At 36.6% G+C, this 22,685-nt stretch overlaps 2 protein-coding genes across 2 annotated transcripts; both read left to right on the plus strand.

Moving 5' to 3' along the window:
- Positions 1–1,362: 1,362 nt before the first annotated feature.
- Positions 1,363–13,898, plus strand: LOC110683834 (DDB1- and CUL4-associated factor homolog 1-like). The gene is made up of 14 exons (XM_021860247.1): positions 1,363–1,754; positions 5,063–5,144; positions 5,280–5,396; positions 5,487–5,668; positions 5,754–6,657; positions 6,765–6,862; positions 6,980–7,400; positions 7,558–8,160; positions 8,233–8,412; positions 8,520–9,047; positions 9,299–9,409; positions 10,837–10,955; positions 11,051–12,653; positions 12,964–13,898. The coding sequence occupies exons 1-14, from the start codon at positions 1,477–1,479 to the stop codon at positions 13,645–13,647; spliced, it is 5,910 nt and encodes a 1,969-aa protein (XP_021715939.1). The 5' UTR covers positions 1,363–1,476; the 3' UTR covers positions 13,648–13,898.
- A 281-nt stretch (positions 13,899–14,179) lies between these two features.
- Positions 14,180–18,150, plus strand: LOC110683835 (protein NRT1/ PTR FAMILY 6.4-like). The gene is made up of 6 exons (XM_021860248.1): positions 14,180–14,603; positions 14,691–14,808; positions 14,900–15,117; positions 15,601–16,148; positions 16,911–17,485; positions 17,578–18,150. The coding sequence occupies exons 1-6, from the start codon at positions 14,601–14,603 to the stop codon at positions 17,853–17,855; spliced, it is 1,740 nt and encodes a 579-aa protein (XP_021715940.1). The 5' UTR covers positions 14,180–14,600; the 3' UTR covers positions 17,856–18,150.
- Positions 18,151–22,685: the final 4,535 nt, after the last annotated feature.

Below are 22,685 nucleotides of genomic sequence, written 5' to 3' on the forward strand. Positions count from 1 at the left end.
ATGGAGAGAATATTTTTTTAGTTATTAAATTTCACTCTCTCTCTCTCTCATATCATATGGGTCCTCTTTTTTTTTCTTTCTATCTATTTCTCTCATCCATAAAAATTTGCATAAAAATGAATGAGAGTCGAGTCAAACTTAGAAATGAGAGTCTCATGCAATATAATACTACTTTTTTAAAAAAAAACTATTTCAAAAGTTTGATTAAGAATGAATAATAAGCAACCAAGCAAGTTGAAGTTTTGGGAATGAAGGTTAGTTTAGGGGACAATAATCCACTTTAAGAGTTGTAGATATGGAATATTATGGTTTATCCTTGAGACATTTGGTTCACAATATGGAATATTATATGAATATTATTCAAATAATATCATAAGTATAAGACATTTGGTTTTATGAAAGCTAAATAAATTATATTTTCTCTATGTTTTATTGGTTGAGAGAAAGTGTGTTGTACCCCTTGATATATGCAACAATTATATTTTTTTTTTTTGGTGTTTAAAGAGCCATAAGGGCGGGGTCAGAATCGATCCCAAGATCTCTTGAAATCGGGAGGGAAGCTCTAACACTTGAGCTATCCTTCACTCTCATGCAACAATTATAATGAGTTTATTGCTAGTTGGTACTACTATTCTATTAGATAATTGGTCGATTTAGTGATACAATTAACATTTTAGGTAACTCTTAAGTTTCATATAACTATTTTATTTAACAACTTATCAATTTCAGCTCTATTTCACACATGTGTAGTCGAACATACCCATATTTTTTTTAGGGGGGGGGGGGAGCCATAGTTTATTTATATCATCAAGTGATCAAACCTAAATTGTGATAATTTTATATTTAATAATGTAATTAAAAAACAAGTGCACTTTTGAGAAAAGGGCCATGTTTGGTAATTGGCTTTTTAATGGCTTTTTGGTTAGCTTTTGGCTTTTGGCTTTTTAAGGAGGTCAAACAGCCAAAAAATGTGTTTGGTAATTGGCTTTTTAGTCAGCGAAAAAGCTGGCTTTTAAGCCAAAATGAAAAAGCTGCTTTGAGTAGCTTTTTTGTTGGTTTTTGACTTGTTGGCCCACAAATTATCTAATAAACAGCCAACAACCACCAATTAATTTACCAAACACTTTTGTAAACAGCCAATTTCAAAAGCCATTATAAACAGCCAAACATTCCAGCTAGTCAAACAAGCCAAGTGAACCAGCCAACCACCAATAGCCATTTGCCAAACAAGGCCAAGAACTTCTAGAACATTCCAAAAGTAGAAAAAACCAACTAAGCCAAAAATAAAAGTCCTATAACCCGAACACAAAAAACCCGACCCGAAAATCTAATCCCGAACATTCCAAATTCCCATCTCTCTCTCTCTCCATCCCTAAACATATTTCCCTGCGACACACACAAACATAGACGCGAACCAAATTATATAATTAAGAGAGAGAAACACCTCCTCAACGTATTTCTCTCAGCTATCCGTTAATGGAGGAACCGACTACGTCATCCATGGAAGAACAACAGCCTCCTTCTCCTTCGCAAACTCAATCGCAACCTCCTCCGTCACCTCCACCGCCGCCGGAGATTCCCGAGGGTTCCGGCGCCGGTGAAGATGTAGATGATGATGATGAAGATGATGAGGAGGATGATGGGTTAGGTCTCAAAGCTCAGAAGTTTATGGAAATGATTACTTCTTCTCCTGATAACCCTAATCCTAAAGCTCTTCATGCTCTTGCTTCTCTTCTCGAAACTCAAGAATCCAGGTTTCTTTTTTCTTTTTTCTTTTTTATTTTTTGAATTTGAATTTGAGCTTGAGTTTTTGATTTTGTTTGTTATGAATTTGAGTGGATTTTTGGATGTTTGATGTTAATTTTGGAAGTGGGGAGCCGAGGTGATACTGTGAAGTGGGAAAATTGGAATTCTTAATTTTATATATTTGTTTGTGAATTATTATATAATAATGAATAAAGAAAGGGTTAATTTGTTTAAGGTTGTTGATTAGTGAAATTATCAAGTTGATGAAAATTTCTGTTTATTATATAATATAGCTGGTGATGATTGTTGTGAGCTGTATTTGAGGATCACCTGGGTTTTATTGTGACGTTGCAATGATTATATCTCTCTTCGAATTCTCGTATTTGAGGTTCAATTGGGTTTTATTATGATCTTGCAATGATCGCCTTTGAATCGATGCCGTTTATGGCTAGCTGGGCAATGCTTAGGAACAGAATTATTGTTTCTTACGGAGTAAAATCTGTCGGGATTTTAGCATCTGCTATATGACTATATCGTCGTAAAGATTTGACGATATAATGAGTTTGTAGGTAGCCATAGTTTAATGAAAGGGATTTAGCTTACTTGTCTCCTTTTTTTTCATTCTAGTTGAATTATAAAAAAAAATCTTCTTTTGTAGAAAATAATTTTCTCATTGTATGGTAAATGAAAGCCTGCAAACGGCTTGGGATTCTTTTCTCACAAACAATTTTGAGGCTTCGGGCAATCTTTCTCCTTTTTTTTTGCTGTTGGATTGATGTACCAAAGATGAGAGCTATAACTGCATGAAAAAGTAATTGTTATTTCAGTTGTTTTCACTCTTTATAAATACTTGGGCTGTTTGCTGCAAATACTGTTTGAGCCTTATGGTTCAGTGACTTGTTATGGTGGAGGATAAGATAGAATAAATAAACTTATCCCAATGTTGCATTTATGATTTTATCACATTATTATCTGGGTTGGAATTCTTAATTTATCTCCTAATTCCATCTGAATTTGGATTGTGAGTGGTTTGTGAAGAAAGAAATTGATTTCATGACGACTGGTTTGATTACTTGAGCAACTTTGTTACTTAATCCTGTTTAAGATGTACTTATATACCAATAAAAAAATTCAGTGATTACTAATTACTGGTATAGGGTGCATGCCTTTTCTTCTTGAGAGAGAGAGAGAGAGAGAGAGAGACAGAGATAAGGATGGGATTTTTATTTGATGACTTATCAAATTCCCCAAACCCTTTTAGGGGGTGTTTGGTATAGTAATTTTAGATGTAGGAAACGGATTCAATAAAGTGTTTCCATTTCTAGTTGTTTGGTATGTGTTAAAAGTAACAAATACCGTTTCCTAAGGGTAACAAAATCCCCCAATTTATTACCCTTAACAAACTAGTGGAAACAAAATACGATTCCTTACTCAATCACAATCTACTCAAATTGTTTCCATTCCATCAGGATACCAAACATATAGTAAAGATAACGTTTATTATTACCCTTTCCCCTACTTATTTGAATCCTTTCCGTTTCATTTACATTATTTATACCAAATACCCCTTAATGTAATGGTAAATCATAAACAATGCTATATGTCGTGTCAGAACTGGAAGTCTGGAAGTAGTTATTTGGTTGAAATAAAGGAAATAAGGATGGGATCAAGAGTAGAAACAATGCTGATTAACACTTTTAAGAGAGAAGAATGTGACACATGAGAATAGGAGGACAATGAGGAAGGAAGGTTTTGGTCGAATCATAGGTAATGGGCCGTGATGCTTTAGGTAGAAGAGATGCAGGGATATCGTATGACTTGGTGGAAGAGGAGGAACAATAAAATTGCAGATACTAGCTTTATAGTTGCACCCCTTTGAAAATGTGCTCCAATTGTCAACAAAAAACAGTGTGGCAATCTTTTTATGCTCTACAAGTGGTTTAGTGCTGAACAAAAGCAGTATTCCCTCTCTTCGCAACCCCTTGGGTAAACATTTTACATCCTTTCTTACATTAAGGCATAACCATAATGGATTAATTGTGTCACAAGTTGATGAACTTGGATTTAAATTTTGTATGGCTCATTTTCTTGAAACTTTGGTGCTAGAATGATTCTTTTGCTGCCTTATTAAAACTACAACACAATTTAACATCTTATTCTGAGATGTTTGATTATGTTGTCATGGTTTTAACTTTAAAATCATCTTAAATATGGTCAACTGGTACTTATGGTGATTATTAGAGGCATGGGTGTTCAAGAAGAAAAATTGATCTTTAGTTCCCATGTTAAACTTTAAAGCCTTGATTTTGGTCTGTACGACTTCTTTAGTGCTTGCTGTTTGGATGTCAGGGATTTTTGGCTACATGCTGTATAAACAGCTACTGTGGTTTCTTGTTTTCTCTCTCTCACTCTAATGTGTGTGTGTGTGGGGGGGGGGGGGGTGTGGTTCTTTTCCTCATACTTCCGCTGGGTGGGATTTTTGGTACTACCTCTTGTCCAAATTACTTGTAACTTTGGAGTAGTTTGCGGAGGCCAAGGAAAAATTTCCTAAGCATGTTTATTGAAAGATAAGGGTATACACTTAAGTATTAATCAAGTAATAAAAAAAAATCCAACCCAATTTTATAAAAGAAACCCACGACCACCAACCCAGTCACAACCACCAACCCAGCACACCGACACAACCAACCCAGCAAACCCGACACCGAAACCACCAACCCAGCACACCGAAACAACCAACACCGAAACCACCAACCCCAACCCACCGATTTGAAATCCACGACGCCGCCGATCCCCGCCGATCTTAAACCACGAGGAAGGAGAGGAGAGAGAAAACTCACGACGAACCCCGCCGCTCTTAACACCACAAAGCCACCATGAAAATGGGGTTGGAGGAGGAGAGAGAAAATTAACTAGGATGAGGGTTTAATTAATTAAGCTTGGGGTTTAATCTAATGAAATCAGATTTGTAATTTAATAAGGTTGTTTGAAAAAAAAAGTAAGGGTACATTGGTCAATTACCACCCATAATTTTACTAAAAAAGGAAAGAAATGGGAAAGTTGTGAGTAATGTGGACCGGCCTAAAAAGGAAATAGTTGCGAATAATTTGGACCGGAGGTAGTATATTATTTTGTTAATGTGCTCTACCGAGTAATTTCTTTGTTTTTTTTTCGAGTTCACTTACATTTTCTTATGAAGAAAGAGTGTCTACATTTAGTTTTTTTCTTGCTTTCCTGCATTTTATTGTGTTCTAGTTGTGGAAAATTTTCAGTACTCATAGCATTGAATAACTGGTTATCACACACATTGATACAGGTATATGGAAGAGGCAGATCATTCCTCCCCCAATCACACTCGAGCTTCACATAGTATTGGACGCTTGGGTAATATAATTCGGGTAATGGCTAGAGGACAATAGGAGTTTAGACTTCGTAATATTCTCCTTCATCAGAGCATCTACAATTTCATTATGGATTTGATTTTTATTTTGTTTGAAAATTTTCTCAGCTACCTTAATTGTTATCTTCTTCAGGAAAATGATGAATTCTTTGAATTAATCTCAGCAAAATTTCTATCAGAGTCTAGATATTCAGTATCTGTCCAGGCTGCTGCTGCGAGGGTGCTTCTTAGCTGTTCACTAACTTGGATGGTAACTTGTTGATTGATTTAGCTCACATTCTCATCATGCAGAATAATATGAGTATTTTAATCTTAATAAATAGCTGTAATATATGTGCAGTTCCCCCATGTATTTGAAGATGATGTTACAGAAAACATAAAAAACTGGGTTTTGGATGACAGTGCGAAATGTTGCAGTGGTGATGATGGCTTATGGAAACGACAATTTGGTGAAACAAAGTGCTCTGATTTTGATATGCGCAAGACTTATGCTACAGGACTTCTTGCATTATGCTTAACTAGGTATGTCAGAGATTCAATATCTTGTTTTGCACTGTGTTTTTTCCCCTAAAATTTGCTCACTAATTTTCATCCATCAAATTGGCAGTGGTAGTCAAGTTGTTGAAGATGTCTTAACTTCTGGTTTGTCCGCTAAGCTGATGCGTTGTCTTCGTAATCGTGTCTTGATTGAGACAAGTAGTAGTCAAAAAGATACAAGTCATGTCGCTGAGAATAAAGGTGTTTCTACAGTAGGTGGTGGAAGAGGTAGAGATGAAAGTCGTACCAGATTACGACCACCTATGGAGACTGCTTCTCTAGATGATTCTAGGATACTAGAAGATGGAGGTTCAGCTGATCTAGGCAGTGAAAGGGATCATGATAGAAGCTTTAACAGGCCAGTGCATGGAGAAGAACGATGGATTATTGGAGAGCCACTTGATGGATTGGCTGAAGATATTGACTTTTATGATGCCGATATTGACGGTGAGGATCGTTGGCATGGGCGGGATATGCATGATGGAAGGTTGAAAACTGGGGAAAGAAATGGACCGGGAAGATCCTTGCATGATGAAGATAATGATGAAAGCGCAAGAGATGATTCAGCTAGGCGTAGGGTTAATCGTGGGTTGATGAGATCTAGGAGTAAAACCAGGGGTAATGAAAGCACTACAGAGCCTGAACAATCTATTATGTCTCCTGGATCAGGAAGCCGTGGAGGGCAATTGCGAAGTGGTAGGGAGAGGAGTTCAACTAAAAATTTGGATGCTAAGCGAGTAATTGATAACAAGAAAAGCTCAAGTAGGACAACTGCTGAAGGTATTGCAATGGATAAAGAAGATATTGATGAATGCATCTGTGAGTGCAGAATTGGCTCCAAGGACATCTCAGATCTTGTAAAAGCAGCTGTTAGGGCTGCTGAAGCTGAAGCAAAAGCTGCCAATGCACCAATAGAAGCTGTCAAAGCTGCTGGAGAGGCTGCTGCTGAACTTGTGAAAAGTACTGCAATGGATGTAAGCAAACACCCTCCCCCTCTCCAAGTTACCACCATTCCCCCTCCCCTTGAGCTTTGTCTTTCAGATAAAACACATTTTTTAACTTTGTATGTTTACATTAATAGGAGTTCAAAACTACAAATGATGAAGAGGCCGCATTTTTGGCAGCTTCAAAAGCAGCATCCACTGTTATTGATGCAGCTAATGCAGTTGAAGTTTCAAGGTTGTCATTTTAGAATCATGCCATACAATACATGTCACAGTATTAATTAATTGGTTTTGTGACTATGTTTTATGGGTTTCTTTTAATTATGCAAATGGTGTAATTGATTGATTGTAGGAATACTGAAAGTGTTAGTGTGTATTTACCAAAAGATGGAGCTGATGAGCCGGAACAGAATGAGGATGTAGAATTTTTCATCCCAGATAGTGATACACTTGCCCAACAAAGGGAGAAGTTTTGCATCCAGTGTCTTGTGCTCTTAGGAGAGTATGTTGAAGTATTGGGGCCTGTGTTGCATGAGAAGGGGGTTGATGTTTGCCTCGCGTTATTACAGAGATATTCTAAAGAAAAAAAGGAATCAGAAATAGTCTCTTCCTTGCCTGAAGTGTTGAAGCTGATATGTGCTTTAGCTGCTCACAGAAAATTTGCTGCAGTATTTGTGGATCGAGGCGGCATCCAAAAATTGCTTGCTGTACCAAGAGTCCTTCACACTTTCTTTGGCCTTTCCTCTTGCTTGTTTACTATTGGGTCTCTTCAGGTAAGATATTTCAGTTTTCGGTTGCCTTGTGAATATTTTGGGATCTATTTTGTAATTTATTCTATTGAGTATAACTCCATATCTGTTTGTACCTGTAGTTTATTTTTATTTCCAAACATCTGACATCAAAATATTATATCTGGAATATGTGTTTTAGGGTATCATGGAACGTGTTTGTGCCCTTCCTTCTGATGTAATTTATAAGTTGGTTGAGCTGGGTCTTCAGCTTCTGGAGTGCCCGCAGGATCAGGCTCGAAAAAATGCAGCTTTATTCTTCGCTGCTGCATTTGTCTTCAGAGCTGTCCTTGATGTTTTTGATGCACAGGATGGTCTGCAGAAATCACTTGGCCTTCTGCGTGATGCTGCTTCTGTAAGATCGGGAGTTAATTCAGGGACTTTGGGGGCTTCTCCCCCAGGAGCACTTAGAAATGATCGATCAAATGCTGATGTACTTACATCATCTGAAAAACAGATAGCTTATCACACTTGTGTTGCTCTGCGACAGTATTTTAGAGCGCAACTGTTGCTGCTGGTGGATACTGTTCGTCCTAACAAAAGCAATCGAAGTATAGCTCGTAATGTTCCAAGCATGAGAGCTGGCTATAAGCCTCTTGATATAAGTAATGAGGCTGTGGATGCAGTTTTTCTCCAGATACAGAAGGACCGAAAGCTTGGCCCTGCTTTGGTCAGAGCTAGATGGCCAGCAGTTGAGAGATTTTTAGCTTGTAATGGACACGTGACAATGCTGGAGCTATGTCAGGTGATCATCTTTCTCCCCTATTTGAATGATTCTCTTGAATCTTAAATATAGTACTAACTTTTATAAATATAGGCTCCACCTGTTGAGCGATATCTTCACGACTTGCTTCAATATGCATTGGGTATTTTGCATATTGTCACATTGGTACCATATAGCCGGAAATTGATAGCTACTGCCACATTAAGCAATGATCGTGTTGGGATAGCTGTTATTTTGGATGCTGCTAGTGGGCCTGGCTATATCGACCCTGATGTAAGTTCACTGTTGGTCTGTGCCAAGTATACAAGTGGAGATATTCTGATTAGTTCCTTGCAGCCTTGACTCCTGCTTTGCTAATTTTTTGTGTTTTTGATATTCAGATTATTCAGCAGGCATTAAATGTGTTGATCAACCTTGTTTGTCCTCCACCATCGATCAGTAATAAATCACCTCTCCTTGCACAAAACCAGCAATCTATTTCAGTAAATCCTTCTACAGAGGCCAGAGATAGAAATACAGAGAGAAATGCCACTGATCGAGCACTTTCCAGTCAAAGTGAAGCAAGGGAGCGAAACGGTGAACCCAGTACTGCAGATCGGGGTTTGTCTGTTAATAACACCATGCAAAGCCCATCTCCAAACTTAGCCTCTGGATTAGTGGGAGATCGTAGAATTTCCTTAGGTGCTGGTGCTGGGTGTGCCGGCCTTGCTGCTCAGTTAGAACAAGGATATCGCCAAGCAAGAGAGGCTGTCCGTACTAATAATGGCATTAAGGTTCTTTTGCAACTCCTTCAAACCCGTGTGGTATTGCCACCAGCTACTCTTGATTGTCTGCGTGCACTAGCATGCCGAGTCTTGCTTGGCTTAGCCAGGGATGATACTATTGCACATATATTGACAAAGCTTCAGGTAAGATACCTTCTCTATATAGGTTATTCTTTATCGAAGGCACCGCTAGTTCAGTATCATCTTATTTGTAGACGGGTGAAAATACGCTTGCTTTCAACTAATACAAGAATTAAAGAAGTTGTAAATCTAAATAAAGAGGATATTAATGTGAGTAGAATGATGAGCTTATGTTTGTATATTTCTTAAAGCAGAAAATATGATAAATTGTCATATGATTCAAAAACATATCTTCTTTTAAACTGGATTTATAGGTTGGCAAAAAGTTGTCAGAAGTGATCAGAGATTTGGGAAATCAGAACCCTGGAACTGAGCAAAACCGGTGGCAAACAGAGCTTACACAGGCAGCTATTGAGCTAATTGCGGTATGTGATGGTCAGAGATGTACTTGCATTTTGCCTATGTTGTCTTTATCTGTTTCTCTCAACTCCTCCATTTTCTTGTTAGATTTAGCGCCTTCTTGACTGAATTTGATACTACACCTCTGAATTTCTTATGCACAATATTACTATTTTTATATCATAGCTTATTTAGGACTTCAATGTTTACCTTTGGAGTATTTTAGTTGCATTCTTTGACGCATTTGCATGTTGGGTCTGTTTTTTTTAGTCAGTTGCATCTTGTATCCATGAGCTTAGTTTGGTAAGTAACTTGTGAGTTGGCCTGTTCAAAGTAGTTTAGGCAAGAGAAACATAACTTCATTGTTCAAACAATGAGACTAATAATTAATCCAGAGTTTTGGAACAATCAAATTGTAGAAGAGAATAGAGAGAGGTGGGTGGAAAAATCAAAAAAATATTGGTGTTAAACACTACAGTACTACACTGTGGCATTATAAATGTGCAACCAAAAAATTGGGATATACTACTTAAATAGCAGAAGCCTTCCTACAGTAAACAGAAACCAAAATATAAGAGAATCTAATCCTAACAAAATAAGAAAACATTTGATGCATGTCTATTATAAAGTATAGTAAGATAAGATACATTGATATTTTAGCTGAAAATAAATAGTTGACAGCACTCATGGCTGATTTATCTTTCCTTAGCTTGCAGATTCAGATTGTGCTGTACAAAGGTAGCTCTAGGTTGTGAAATACGAGTACATTTGGGGTAAAGGGAAAAATTCATTGGGTGTTCTTGAGGTATAAACCTGGTACATCGTCAAACAAAGACTCTTGCCAATCGATCCATTCACTGTGTTTTTGTGTGTGTCTTTTATTTATTTATTTATTTTATTTTACACTGGAAGGAAACTTGACGATTTGCATGGTTAAGTTCCAAATTATCTAGTTTGCACCAAGAATTTGCCTTAAGTGCTCACCTAGACAGCTAGGCTAAGTGTTCTTTACATATTTCCGGCTGTGAATTTGGTGTTAGCCATGCTTGTGGCCTTGTTTGGCAAATGGCCGTTGGCGGTTGGCTGATTCACTTGGCTTGTTTGACCAGCTGGAATGTTTGGCTGTTTATAATGACTTTTGAAATTGGCTGTTTATAAAAGTGTTTGGTAAATTAATTGTTGGTTGTTGGCTGTTTATTAGATAATTTGTGGGCCAACAAGCCAAAAGCCAACAAAAAAGTTACTCAAAGCAGCTTTTTCATTTTGGCTTAAAAGCTGACTAAAAAGCCTATTACCAAACGCGTTTTTTGGCTGTTTGACCACATAAAAAAGCCAAAAGCTAACCAAAAAGCCATTCACCAAACATGGCATGTATATTTTTATAAATTGTTAACCAGAGTTTTGATTGTCTACCTATTTAGATTTGATATTATGTTTCTCTCTTGATCCACAGATTGTTACAAATTCAGGCCGTGCTAGCACTTTAGCTGCTACTGATGCTGCTACCCCAACACTGAGGCGTATAGAGAGAGCTGCTATTGCTGCTGCTACCCCTATCACATACCATTCAAGGTACCCTGTGTTTGTGATTCTGATCCTAATTTTGTCTCTTGTACTTGTTTGTTCTAATTTTTTTTTTTTTTTGTTAATTTGTATTTTATTTTCAGGGAACTCTTGCTGCTTATGCATGAACATTTACAGGCTTGTGGTTTAACCTCTAGTGCTGCTACACTGATGAAAGAGGCGCAGTTGACGCCTCTGCCATCCTTGTCTGCACCGTCATCTCTTGCTCACCATGCTTCTGTGCAAGAGATGCCTTCTATACAGATTCAGTGGCCATCTGGTCGAGCTCCCGGTGGATTTCTAAACAAGTTAAAAGTGCTGGCCCAGAATGAGGAACTCCCCTTGAAATGTGATTCGGCTGTCTCTTCAAAGAAGAAGCCTCTTTTTTTCTCATCTAGCTTCAGTGCTCGATCAAAGGGTAGGCCTTCATCTACTGAGCTCCAAACACCTTTGATAAGCAAGTCACACAGTTTTTCAAGAAGGGCTCTGGGACCTGCTACTCTTCCAGAAAATTCTGCACCAACTTCAGATATGACGGCCGATGGCGATACTCATATGAAATCTCCAATAGTGCTGCCTATGAAAAGGAAGCTTACAGAGCTAAAGGAGGGTGCAGCAGCCTCATCTGCAAAACGATTGAATGCCAGTGAGCATGGATTAAAGTCTCCTATATTCCAAACTCCTAGTGGTGTCCGCAGAGGGAGTCTATTAAATGACCTTTCTGGTTCCATTACCCCAAATCCAAGTTTCAAGGACTTTTATGGGAGACAAACGCCTTTAGCAGGCCAGATTGATAATATTGAGGATGGTCAGTACAATGAAACTCCATTTGCTCCCAACCCAGGGCTTTCAGCTGACTTACAACCTGCCAACTCTGAAAGGCTGACCTTAGACTCCATTGTTGTTCAGTACTTGAAGCATCAACATCGCCAGTGTCCTGCTCCCATAACTACTTTACCTCCCCTTTCTCTCTTACACCCTCATGTTTGCCCTGAACCTAGACGAAGCCTTGATGCTCCATCTAATGTGACTGCACGTCTTTCTACTCGTGAATTCAGAAGTATGTACGGTGGCATCCATGGTAGTAGAAAGGATCGTCAATTTGTGTACAGCCGGTTTAGGCCATGGCGAACTTGTAGGGATGATGCTGCTGCCCTTTTGACATGCATGACGTTTCTTGGCGACTCTTCCCAGATTGCTGCTGGGAGTCATTCTGGAGAGCTCAAAATTTTCGACACCAATAGTAATAACATTTTAGAAACTTGTACCAGCCATCAGACTCCTTTGATACTTGTTCAGTCGTATCAATCTAATGCAACTAATCTAGTGCTGTCTTCCAGCTCCCTTGATGTTAAGCTGTGGGATGCATCTTCAATATCAGGCGGGCCTATCCAAACATTTGATGGATGTAAAGCCGCTAGGTTTGGCAACACTGGTTCTTGTTTTGCAGCCTTACCAACTGAAGCATCTCAACGAGAGATTCTCTTGTATGATGTGGCAACCCACCGGTTGGATCAGAAACTCTCAGATAACTCTTCTGGCCCTTCTGGTCGAGGTCATGCATACTCTATTGTGCACTTTAGTCCTGATGATACAAGGTTGCTTTGGAATGGAGTCTTGTGGGATCGACGGGCTTCTGGTCCAGTGCATCGATTTGACCACCTTACAGATTATGGTGGCGGCGGCTTTCATCCTGCAGGAAATGAGGTGAATTATTATGCTATAACATAATCTTGTTTCAATTTTTTATACTTCTCCAAAGAGTTTCTAATAGGTCTTTTACCAGTTTTTGACCATCCTTGTCTTGTTTGAATTTGTTTATTATTCCACGCTGTTATTTTAGAATTGCTCCTGATTTTGCTTTCTGTTTAATTGGGGTGTATGGAGTTAAGCTATATTGTCCAGGTTTTGTGGCATACACCAAAGTTTCTGTAATTTTCTGATATTCAAGCTGCTCCTTCCTTTTGTTGTGATTTTTGTTCATCCCATGACTAAGTTCATTGGTATTATGTTTCAGGTTATTATAAACTCAGAAGTTTGGGATCTCCGAAAGTTCAGGCTTCTTAGAAGTGTGCCTTCTCTTGACCAAACTGTTATAACATTTAACAGTAGTGGAGATGTCATTTATGCCATTTTAAGGAGGAATCTCGACGACATAATGTCATCTGTCAACACTCGTCGTTGCAAACACCCACTGTTTTCTGCATTCCGCACATTGGATGCTGTCAGCTACTTTGATATAGCCACAATCCCTGTGGACCGTGCTGTTCTGGATTTTGCAGCCGAGCCAACAGATTCATTCGTTGGGCTGGTCACTATGGATGACCAGGATGAGATGTTCTCGTCTGCTAGGGTTTACGAGATCGGTCGCCGAAGACCTCCTGATGACGACTCCGATCCTGATGATGTTGAAAGTGAGGAGGAGGACGACGACGACGATGATGATGAAGATGAAGTGGATCTAGATCCCATATTGGGCCCAGATCTTGACGGGGATGGTGATAGTGACGGTGATGATATGAGCAACGATGATAGCGGGTCTGACATCGATGACGATGATGAAGATGACGGTGACTTCTTGGTCGATGGTGGCGGTTACGATGTAGGGGGCGGGATTCTGGAAATCTTATCAGAAGGCGATGAAGATGACGATGACAGCGACATGATGGGATCTTTTAGCAGTGGGGATGAATTCATGTAATGGCAATGCCTGATTGAGGGGAGTGGAGTTGTTGGGTTTCAAGGGTCCATCCAGGTACCATTATCTCAAAAGAAAAAGGGGGTTTGGTACTTGGTCTTGTAACTATAGTTAGTTTAGGTCACAAATACATCACCTGCCTTCCATGAGTCATAGGAGAGAGAAAAGAGAGAAAAATGGAGGCTATTCCTTTCCTGTTCAGGATTTTGATTTCATTAATCTAAAGTGTCCTCAATAATTTTCCTCATATGATTGTCACTTTGTTGTTTTGTTAGTTATTATTGTCTACCGTTAATACTGAGTCTATACATACATTGCCACGCGTCGCGAACGCGTTACTGCCTCAAATGAAATTTAAAGTAAAAAGTTTTACGCAATTTGGATATTTCCAGTCATCATCTCTTTTTTGATGCTGTATCTCCAGTTGTTCAAAAGCGTTTTGATATTGTCTAAATGAAAGGAAGTGTGAATCGCTAACCTCCCTTAATTATGACACTATATGCTAAGAAATTCATGATAATCTTAAAGATAAGCAACTGACAAATAAAATGTCTTTTTCTGCTGTGGGTTCATTCATACACCCTATAAAACTATAAGAGCCACATGAACATGCTATGATAAACAAGCTCTTAAGACTCTTCACCACTGAAAGTTTGTGTGGTTTACTAATTTTAAGCTGTACTTCCAAAGTTACAGTAATTTGTTTTTTATTCAGCTTTTCGGGCCACCGTTAAATAATTCATTTGCCCATTCATATGTTTGCTGTCTTTACTGCAACTGAATCCAGGACAAAGTTGCTTACCTGCTGTATTATATAACTCTCTTTGATTCTTTATCTTTCTTGCTCCCACATTCTCTATTGGTTCATATATTCTCTCATTTCTCATTACCAAGTAGCAGTATCTTTCGAGTTTCAGCAGTGCTCTTTGAGGCTTAAGCTCTGCAAGTGTGATATCATGGTAATGCTACATGATTTTTTTTCAACTGTCTTCTATGTTTGTGTTTTCGACTTTCCACCTGATATATTTCTGCATTGGTTACTGCAGGTTTTGGTCGGAGATTACGATAAACATGGTGATGATAGTGAAGCTGTAGTAGACTTTAATGGAAATCCAGCAGATACGGCTCGTACTGGAGGGTGGCTTGCTGCTGGCCTCATTTTAGGTTGGTATACATGCAGTTTTGAGCTACGTTCTTTCTTATCTTTTTTATTTGTGACAGCAGATTTTTGACAAGTTTTTTCTGGTTATTGTAGGGACTGAATTTGCTGAGAGAGTATGTGTTATGGGGATTTCGATGAATTTGGTCACGTACTTGGTTGGATCTCTGCATCTTACATCATCAAAATCTGCTACTATAGTGACCAACTTCATGGGAACTCTCAATCTTCTAGGCTTGTTTGGAGGATTTATTGCTGATGCTAAGCTAGGGCGGTACTTGACTGTTGCTATCTTTGCATCCATAGCAGCTGTGGTGAGTTCCAGCTTCAGAGCTTACAAATCTAGTTTAGAATCTGAATAAGTTTTTTTTTTTTTTTTTTTTTTTTTTTTTTTTTTTTGAGAACAACTGAATAAGCTTATTTTATATTTGTGTTCTAGCACAAAGTATGTCACTAACTCACTAACAAAGCATAATTTTTTGTGCATGACATAGCTCCTAGAAATAGAATATTAGGCGTATCTAAACTGGATTCATTTATCAATATATTATAATCATCAATTAGATTCTTGGGTATCCCTATCTTTAGGTATATGTTATAACCAGGATTTTTAAGAATCTTCAAAGTCAATGAGCTCTTAAAGGACTGATTGTGATTTTATTTTCTGATTGTGAATTTACAAAGTCTAGGTGCTTTTTCCTCCTGTTTTATTTCTCGTCGAGACTAAAAACAATTTATTCCTGTTATGTAATGAGAAGTATTGACTTGTTTCATGTAATCTTTTATAAATAAACTAGGGAGTGTCACTCTTAACATTGGCAACCTCACTTCCAAGCATGAGACCCCCTCCATGCAGCAACATAGGGGCACCAGATAGCGACTGCATTCAAGCCAATGGAAAACAATTAGCCATGCTCTATGCCGCTCTTTACATCCTTGCTCTAGGTGGAGGGGGCATAAAGTCCAATGTCTCAGGCTTTGGTACTGACCAATTTGATCCATCAGACCCAAAAGAAGAAAAGGCCATGATATTCTTCTTCAACAGGTTCTACTTCTGCATCAGCATAGGCTCGCTGTTTGCTGTTACTGTCCTTGTTTATGTTCAAGATGATGTAGGAAGAGGGTGGGGTTATGGCATTTCAGCTGCAACCATGATGGTTGGGGTCCTTGTTTTACTGGCCGGAACACGGTTGTATCGGTACAAGTCTCCTCAGGGAAGTCCCCTGACAGTTGTCTGGAGGGTGCTTTTCCTGGCCTTTAAAAAGAGGAAGCTTCCTCATCCCTCTCATCCCAGCTTTCTGAATGGGTTTCAGACTGCCAAGATCTCTTACAGTCCTTTGTTCAGGTAAACATCTTCCTTTTGACACATTTTTTTTCCTTTTCTACATAAAATAAGGGAAATCCAGAAATATCTTTTAATGGGGTCCTTTATTTAATTGCTTTGCATGTTTCTTTTTTATCTTTAAATTATAAACTTTTAGGATATTCTTATATAATACTTACAATAATTGGCCTTTCTTCCAGGGTGGGGTGTTGGAGGACCCTATTATGGATAATTATTGGCTAATCTTTGGAATTACAACTTTGCATGATAACATGTTATCAATTCAATTAATGCAGTCTGGTATTTGTTATACCAAATCAATTCAATCATTGTACTGGGATTCCAAATCTATTTTTTCTGTCCTGTATTGTTTTGTATTTCGTATGTACTCGAAAATTGAGTGCAGTAGATGGATAGAAAATAAGAGGATGTGTGAGGTTGATGAGAGAAAAAGTAATGGAGTGTGGGGATCGAGAGAAAAATAAACACAAAAGAATATCCTTCAGACAACTGTGCGATTAATTTTGACAACTAATTTGATTTAGCAAAACTGAGCCGACTTAAAAGAATATAACCATAACCGAGATTGGATAACCCAATTTGATTCAAATTTAAATTTATCTTAATCAACCTGAATATGACTAAAATAAGCCAATTTTCGGACTTAATTGATGATTTTTAAAACTCTTTTAAATCTGTTAGAAAATTTGTGTTGGATTAGAAAGTAATTGAGCTTAAATATGATTATATGAAGACTAATTTTGTGAAATTTTGAACCTGCAGATGTCTTGACAAAGCAGCCATCATAGATGATTTTGCTGCAAAGGACGAAAACAGGTACAATCCATGGATAGTCTCAACAATGACAGAAGTTGAAGAGGTGAAATTGGTGCTTAAATTGTTCCCCATTTGGTCTACCTGTATTCTCTTCTGGACAGTCTATTCTCAGATGACTACATTCACCATTGAGCAAGCAACTTTCATGGACCGAAAAGTAGGATCCTTTGACGTTCCTGCAGGCTCTTTCTCTGTATTCCTCTTCATTTCAATCCTCCTCTTTACCTCCTTGAACGAAAGGGTATTCGTCCCCATTGCCAGGAGACTCACACACAATTCTCAAGGCCTCACGAGCCTTCAAAGGGTTGGGATTGGTCTTGTGTCTGCTATGTTAGCGATGATTGCTGCTGCCATCGTTGAGATACACAGGAAACAGAAAGCACATCAGGGAATTAAAATCAGCGCATTCTGGCTTGTCCCTCAGTACTTATTTGTTGGTGCAGGGGAGGGATTCGCTTATGTTGGCCAGCTCGAGTTCTTCATTAGGGAGGCCCCTGAAAAGATGAAATCTATGAGCACTGGTAAGTATCAGAAGCTGTATCTTTCATAGAGAAATTTGCCTACTACTACAGCTTAATATCGAAATTCTAAACTGTCTGTTTTATGAATGCAGGGTTCTTCCTGAGCACACTTGCAATGGGATTTTTTGTGAGCAGCTTGCTGGTTTCGATAGTAGATGAAACATCACATGAAACATGGTTGAAGAGCAACTTGAATAAGGGAAGGTTGAATGATTTCTACTGGCTACTCGCCGGGTTGGTGGCCATAGACTTCGTTATTTTTCTAATTTTCGCCATGAAACATCAGTACAAAGTAAAGCAACACATAGAAGTGTTGAATAATGATGAGAAGGAACTCGAGAGTTGGGAGAAAGGCAATGGAGTTGCTTAGTCTAAGGATGCATGAAAGAAAATGTTCATGTACAATTGATTAGGGGAGTGTATTGTCCGAACTATGTAAATCATGTAGAGCTCGGAGCTCGATCCGATCCAATAGTTTCAATCACCTCTAAACCTCAAGGTACAAACCTTAGAGGTTAATTATTGTTAGGAATTTTAGTGTGCTTTAGTTAGAATAGTTTATGTCTTGCACTAAGATTGTTGATTCTCTACAATGTGTAAATTGCAAGTTCTCCATTTCCTTAAAGGGTTGAAGATATAGCAATGGTTTTTCTTTGATGTTTTCACAATTAACTTTTAGCTAATTCACAAACGGTAGATCACTAGGTTACAATTTTTATACAAAGAAAGACACAAACGACAAATTTTAAAATTGTTTAGTTATGAATGAAAATAACATCATGTTTTATATAAATATCAACTAAATTTTATTATAACATTCCAAAACCAAATCCATATCATACTTTTATTGGTGTTTTATATAAATAATGTGTCTTTTTATATCTTTTGAGGTGGCAATGTCACATTAGTCACTTTAATAAATTCTTATAGGAGAAATGTATCAAAAAAATTGGGCACAAAAGATCAAAGTTAGGTTAGATGACATGACAATGGATAAATGGTGTAGGAAAGAAAATATACTCCTTCTGTTCCTTTTTATTTGCACCATGGGCCCATTTAATTTTATGTAAGAGTTTTAGGCAAATTATAAGATGCACCATGGTGCATATAGTTCTATGTGAACCACCATTTAAAATATAATCTCTATTCTCTTTCCTCCTCTACTTTCCTAATTTCTGATTTTTTTCTCTCTTTTATTTTCTCTCTCCTCTATTTTCTCTCTCCTCTATTTTTCTCTCTATTTTATTTTTCTTTCTCTTGAATTAGTTCATCATCCTTTTAATTGAATTCCTTCATATTGTTAATCACCATAGAGTGAATTTCTTCATTACAATAAATTAAATTCAAATTTTGTTTTCTTCAACCTTCGATTTGAAGCTTCGTTAATGGAGTTTTACAATGAAGTAGTGAAGCTAAAAATGGCGTTGTCGTCAAATAGAAGGTGGTTACGCCGATGGTGTGATTATTTTTCACGAGATTTCATCATCTAAATCACCATGGCTAGGTTTGAGTTTCGAAATATGTAACTTTCATATTCTTTTAATTTTTTTTAGTGATAATTGTGCATTTTGTTATGAACAGTTCTGCATTTGATTATATTTTAGTATTTTGAACATTTTAAGTTAAAAATTTAAACGTATGATACGTTTTCTGTAAATACATAACATGTATTTTTGGAATTTCGATCATCTTTATTATAATTCTGAACATGCGATACATTACTTATGAACTTATTTTTGTTTCAGATCTATGTATTTTTAATTTTATTAAAAATTTTGGCATTCTCTACTTTATAATTTATAAATCTAAACATTTGGCATTCTGAGCAGTGTCTTCAAGTGTAGAAGTTTTTGAAGGGTGTTCAGATGTTTGTGCTTGGGGTTCATAAGTTTAGGTTTTTGTAGGGTGTTCAGTGGTTTATGATTGGGGTTCAAAGGTTTTTGTAAGGGTTCAAAAGTTTTTTAAGGGTGTTCAGTGGTTTGTAGGGGTTCAGAAGTTTTGGGGGTTCAGAGGTTTTTGAAGGGTGTTCAGTGGTTTGTGATTGGGGTTCAGAAATTTTTGTAGGGGGTTCAGAGGTTTTTGAAAGGTGTTAAGTGGTTTATGATTGGAATTCAAAGGTTTTGTAAGGGTTCAGAAGTTTTTGAAGGGTATTCAGTGGTTTGTGGTTGGTGTTCAGAAATTTTGTAAGGAGTTCGGAGATTTTTGTAGGGTGTTCAGTGGTTTGTGGTTGGGGTTCAGAAGTTTTTGGGGGTTCATAGGTTTTTGAAGAGTGTTCAATGGTTTGTGATTGGGGTTCAGAAGTTTTTGTAGGGGGTTTAGAGGTTTTGAAGGGTGTTCAGTGGTTTATGGTTGAGGTTCAAAAGTTTTTGTAGGGGGTTCAGAGGTTTTTGTAGGGTGTTCAGTGGTTTGTGGTTGTGGTTCAGAAGTTTTTGAGGGGGTTGAGAGGCTTTTGTAGGGTGTTCAGTAGTTTATGGTTTGGGTTCAGAGGTTTTTGTAGGGGTTCAGAAGTTTTTAAAGGGTGTTCAGTGGTTTGTAGTTGGGGTTCAAAAGTTTTGTAGGGGATTTAGAGGTTTTTGTAGGGTGTTCAGTGGTTTGTAATTGGGGTTCAGAAGTTTTTAACAAATGGTTTTTTCTTAGATACATCATTGAATTTCTTCTTTTTTTGGTGTTCTGATGTTGAACATTTGACTAATTGTACAATTTAAAAACAAATTGCGAATTTAAACAATAAATTACTAACACATCTTTATCCTCTTCAGTAGGAGCAGATAATTTTGATTTTCAACCAAAAAAAAATTTTAAAATTAATTTTAAAAAAGTCAAAAAGACAATTATATAGTAGAATATAGTTTCAACTTTATAATTTGTTGAATTATATTAGCAAATTTATTTAACATAAATGTAGGAAAATAAAAAAAGTTAAGTATTGTTTATCTTTTTTGAAGGTATTTTCGTGTGTTTTTTGTCTTTTGTCATGGTAGATTTCAGTTTTTAGAGAGACAAAAATGGTGAGAAGAGAGAGAAAATACAAAGGAATTCATTGAAGATGATTTTCAATTTATGAGAGGAGAGAGAAAATTTTTAAAATGAAATAAAAATAGATATGACATTTAAAAATAAAAAAAAAAAACTTAAATAGATTTGACAGTTGGATTGAGGAGGAACTATTATAAAAATATATAAACAAAAAAAAAACTTTGTGGGCTTCTATCATTTGGGCTTCTTGTGTGTTGGGTGTGGATTGGGCCAGGTGCACCATGGTGCACATAATACTAATTGAAGAGTTTTATAAGTCATTTGACGCAAACAAAAGGGAACAAATGGAGTAGTAAGAAAAATATATATTTTAAAGGAACTCATGTTTCAAAATAAAAGTTAGCTTGATTTCTTTTTTACTAATCGACAATTTAACTATATTAATGACTAAAGTTGTATTTTTGACAATTTGACCATCAAAATTATGCATTTCAAATAAAAACATAGAGAACAATAATCTTGACAAAACGCGTTTATATATAGACCTCAATTAATATAGGGTTTAACACACTCAAACCATATATTTGACAATGGTAGGGAAGGGAACACTACTATATACGGTTATACACTGTCCCATATTGAAGACATTTTGGTGCTTGAGACGACCTCCAATAGCCATACTTGCTTGTACACCCTTGTCATTATAGACCACATTAATTAGCATGTTTATTAAGAGCCTTGGCTATCTTAATTGCAATTATTGGGACCACATGTCAACTTGCAAGAAATTCAAAAAAGAAATCAGCAACTTAATTAATCTACGAGTAAGAATTAAGGAGGGAGCACAATTAAGCAATAAAAAACTTTGAAGTAGTAAATAACAAAATCCATTTCATGTAAAATCCTTAACTTTCATCAAGATAATCATCATTAGCAACAAAAATTAATTAAAATTTTCAATATACGTTTATTCATATCCAACATGTAGCTTACTACATATCAATCATTATGGGAATGATCAATTAGCCACTCTTTTAAAAATGAGACGTAAATATATGAAAAGTGTTATAAATAATGAGACTAATATTAAAAAAAATGCTTATAAAATTGAGATTAAATATTATATAAATGAGACTCATACAGCTAGTATTTTTTAAAAAAATGAGATACTTGTTAAAAATGAGAAACTTATGAGTTTTTGAAAGGTACACAATTAATATAAGAAAATAAGGTCCAAGTAATATTTGAAAATGATATTTTTGAGTGTTCAAAATTGAGACCCACCCAAAACATCACCAATTTCAACATGAGTTTATTATGTCAAATGTCATTAATATGAAGCTACTTTTTTGTAGAGCTTGGAAAATTTATGAATATATGATCAAGAATAAAACACGTGCAATATAAGTTAGGCCTTATAATTTTGTGAAAGTGTTGCACTTTACATCCTAGTGTGTATAAAAGTTGTCTGTGAAAGTTTGATGTATATAAAAGTTTTCTGTGAAAGTTTGATGTACGACACATTGTTGAAGTTGATAATTTGATATTGCCATTGCTAATCCATTAAACAAGCACCTCTTGAATTGAGCTTCCTTCTTCTAATAATGTTTTGGATTCATTTTGGGGTTTGTCTTATTTAGGAAGATAAATTTATGTTGTTTGAAGAATATGAGATAGAATGAATTATAAACGATACATGATGATTGATGTTGTTTAGGTCTTTGTATGCAGTTGCAAACGGCATAAAAGAAAGGGAAATTAAGTAGAAAATATAGCATGATGGGTGAGAATCAATCTCAAGATCTCTTGGTATAAGGAAGGAAACTCTAACCACTTAATTCTTAAATGGATCTAGTTCACACTAATTTATTGTGCACCACTAACATTAGAGACAATATAATTGTTTTATTAATAAAAAAAAGTCACTATATTAAAATAAAAGTTATTATGTTGAAATAAAAGTTGGTGTGACATTATAAAAGCTATAACAACTTAACTTTTTTTAATGAAATTTTTAATATAATGGTCAATATGAGTAATAAAGATGTTAAAATTAGGTTATTATTCAACATAATTTCGTACTTTAAATTCATAATAATATTAAAGGTCACACATGTTTTAAAAAAAGGTTACTATGTTAAAAATAAGGTTACTATAATATATATAATTCGGGGTCACTATGGGTCTGGTCACATTTACTGAACTGAACTGAACTGAACTGATT

This window comes from Chenopodium quinoa, unplaced genomic scaffold (genome assembly GCF_001683475.1).
Source record: "Chenopodium quinoa cultivar QQ74 unplaced genomic scaffold, ASM168347v1, whole genome shotgun sequence".
Taxonomy (NCBI): Eukaryota; Viridiplantae; Streptophyta; class Magnoliopsida; order Caryophyllales; family Amaranthaceae; genus Chenopodium; species Chenopodium quinoa.

Bases quoted from the DNA above. Each gene is read 5' to 3' on its own strand.
- LOC110683834 (XM_021860247.1), top strand. From the start codon at position 1,477: ATGGAGGAACCGACTACGTCATCCATGGAAGAACAACAGCCTCCTTCT. The intron at 6,863-6,979 runs GTTGTCATTTTA...GATTGATTGTAG, and splicing joins AATGCAGTTGAAGTTTCAAG to GAATACTGAAAGTGTTAGTG. The intron at 8,161-8,232 runs GTGATCATCTTT...TTATAAATATAG, and splicing joins CAATGCTGGAGCTATGTCAG to GCTCCACCTGTTGAGCGATA.
- LOC110683835 (XM_021860248.1), top strand. The intron at 14,809-14,899 runs GTTGGTATACAT...TGGTTATTGTAG, and splicing joins TGCTGCTGGCCTCATTTTAG to GGACTGAATTTGCTGAGAGA. The intron at 16,149-16,910 runs GTAAACATCTTC...TTGAACCTGCAG, and splicing joins TCTTACAGTCCTTTGTTCAG to ATGTCTTGACAAAGCAGCCA.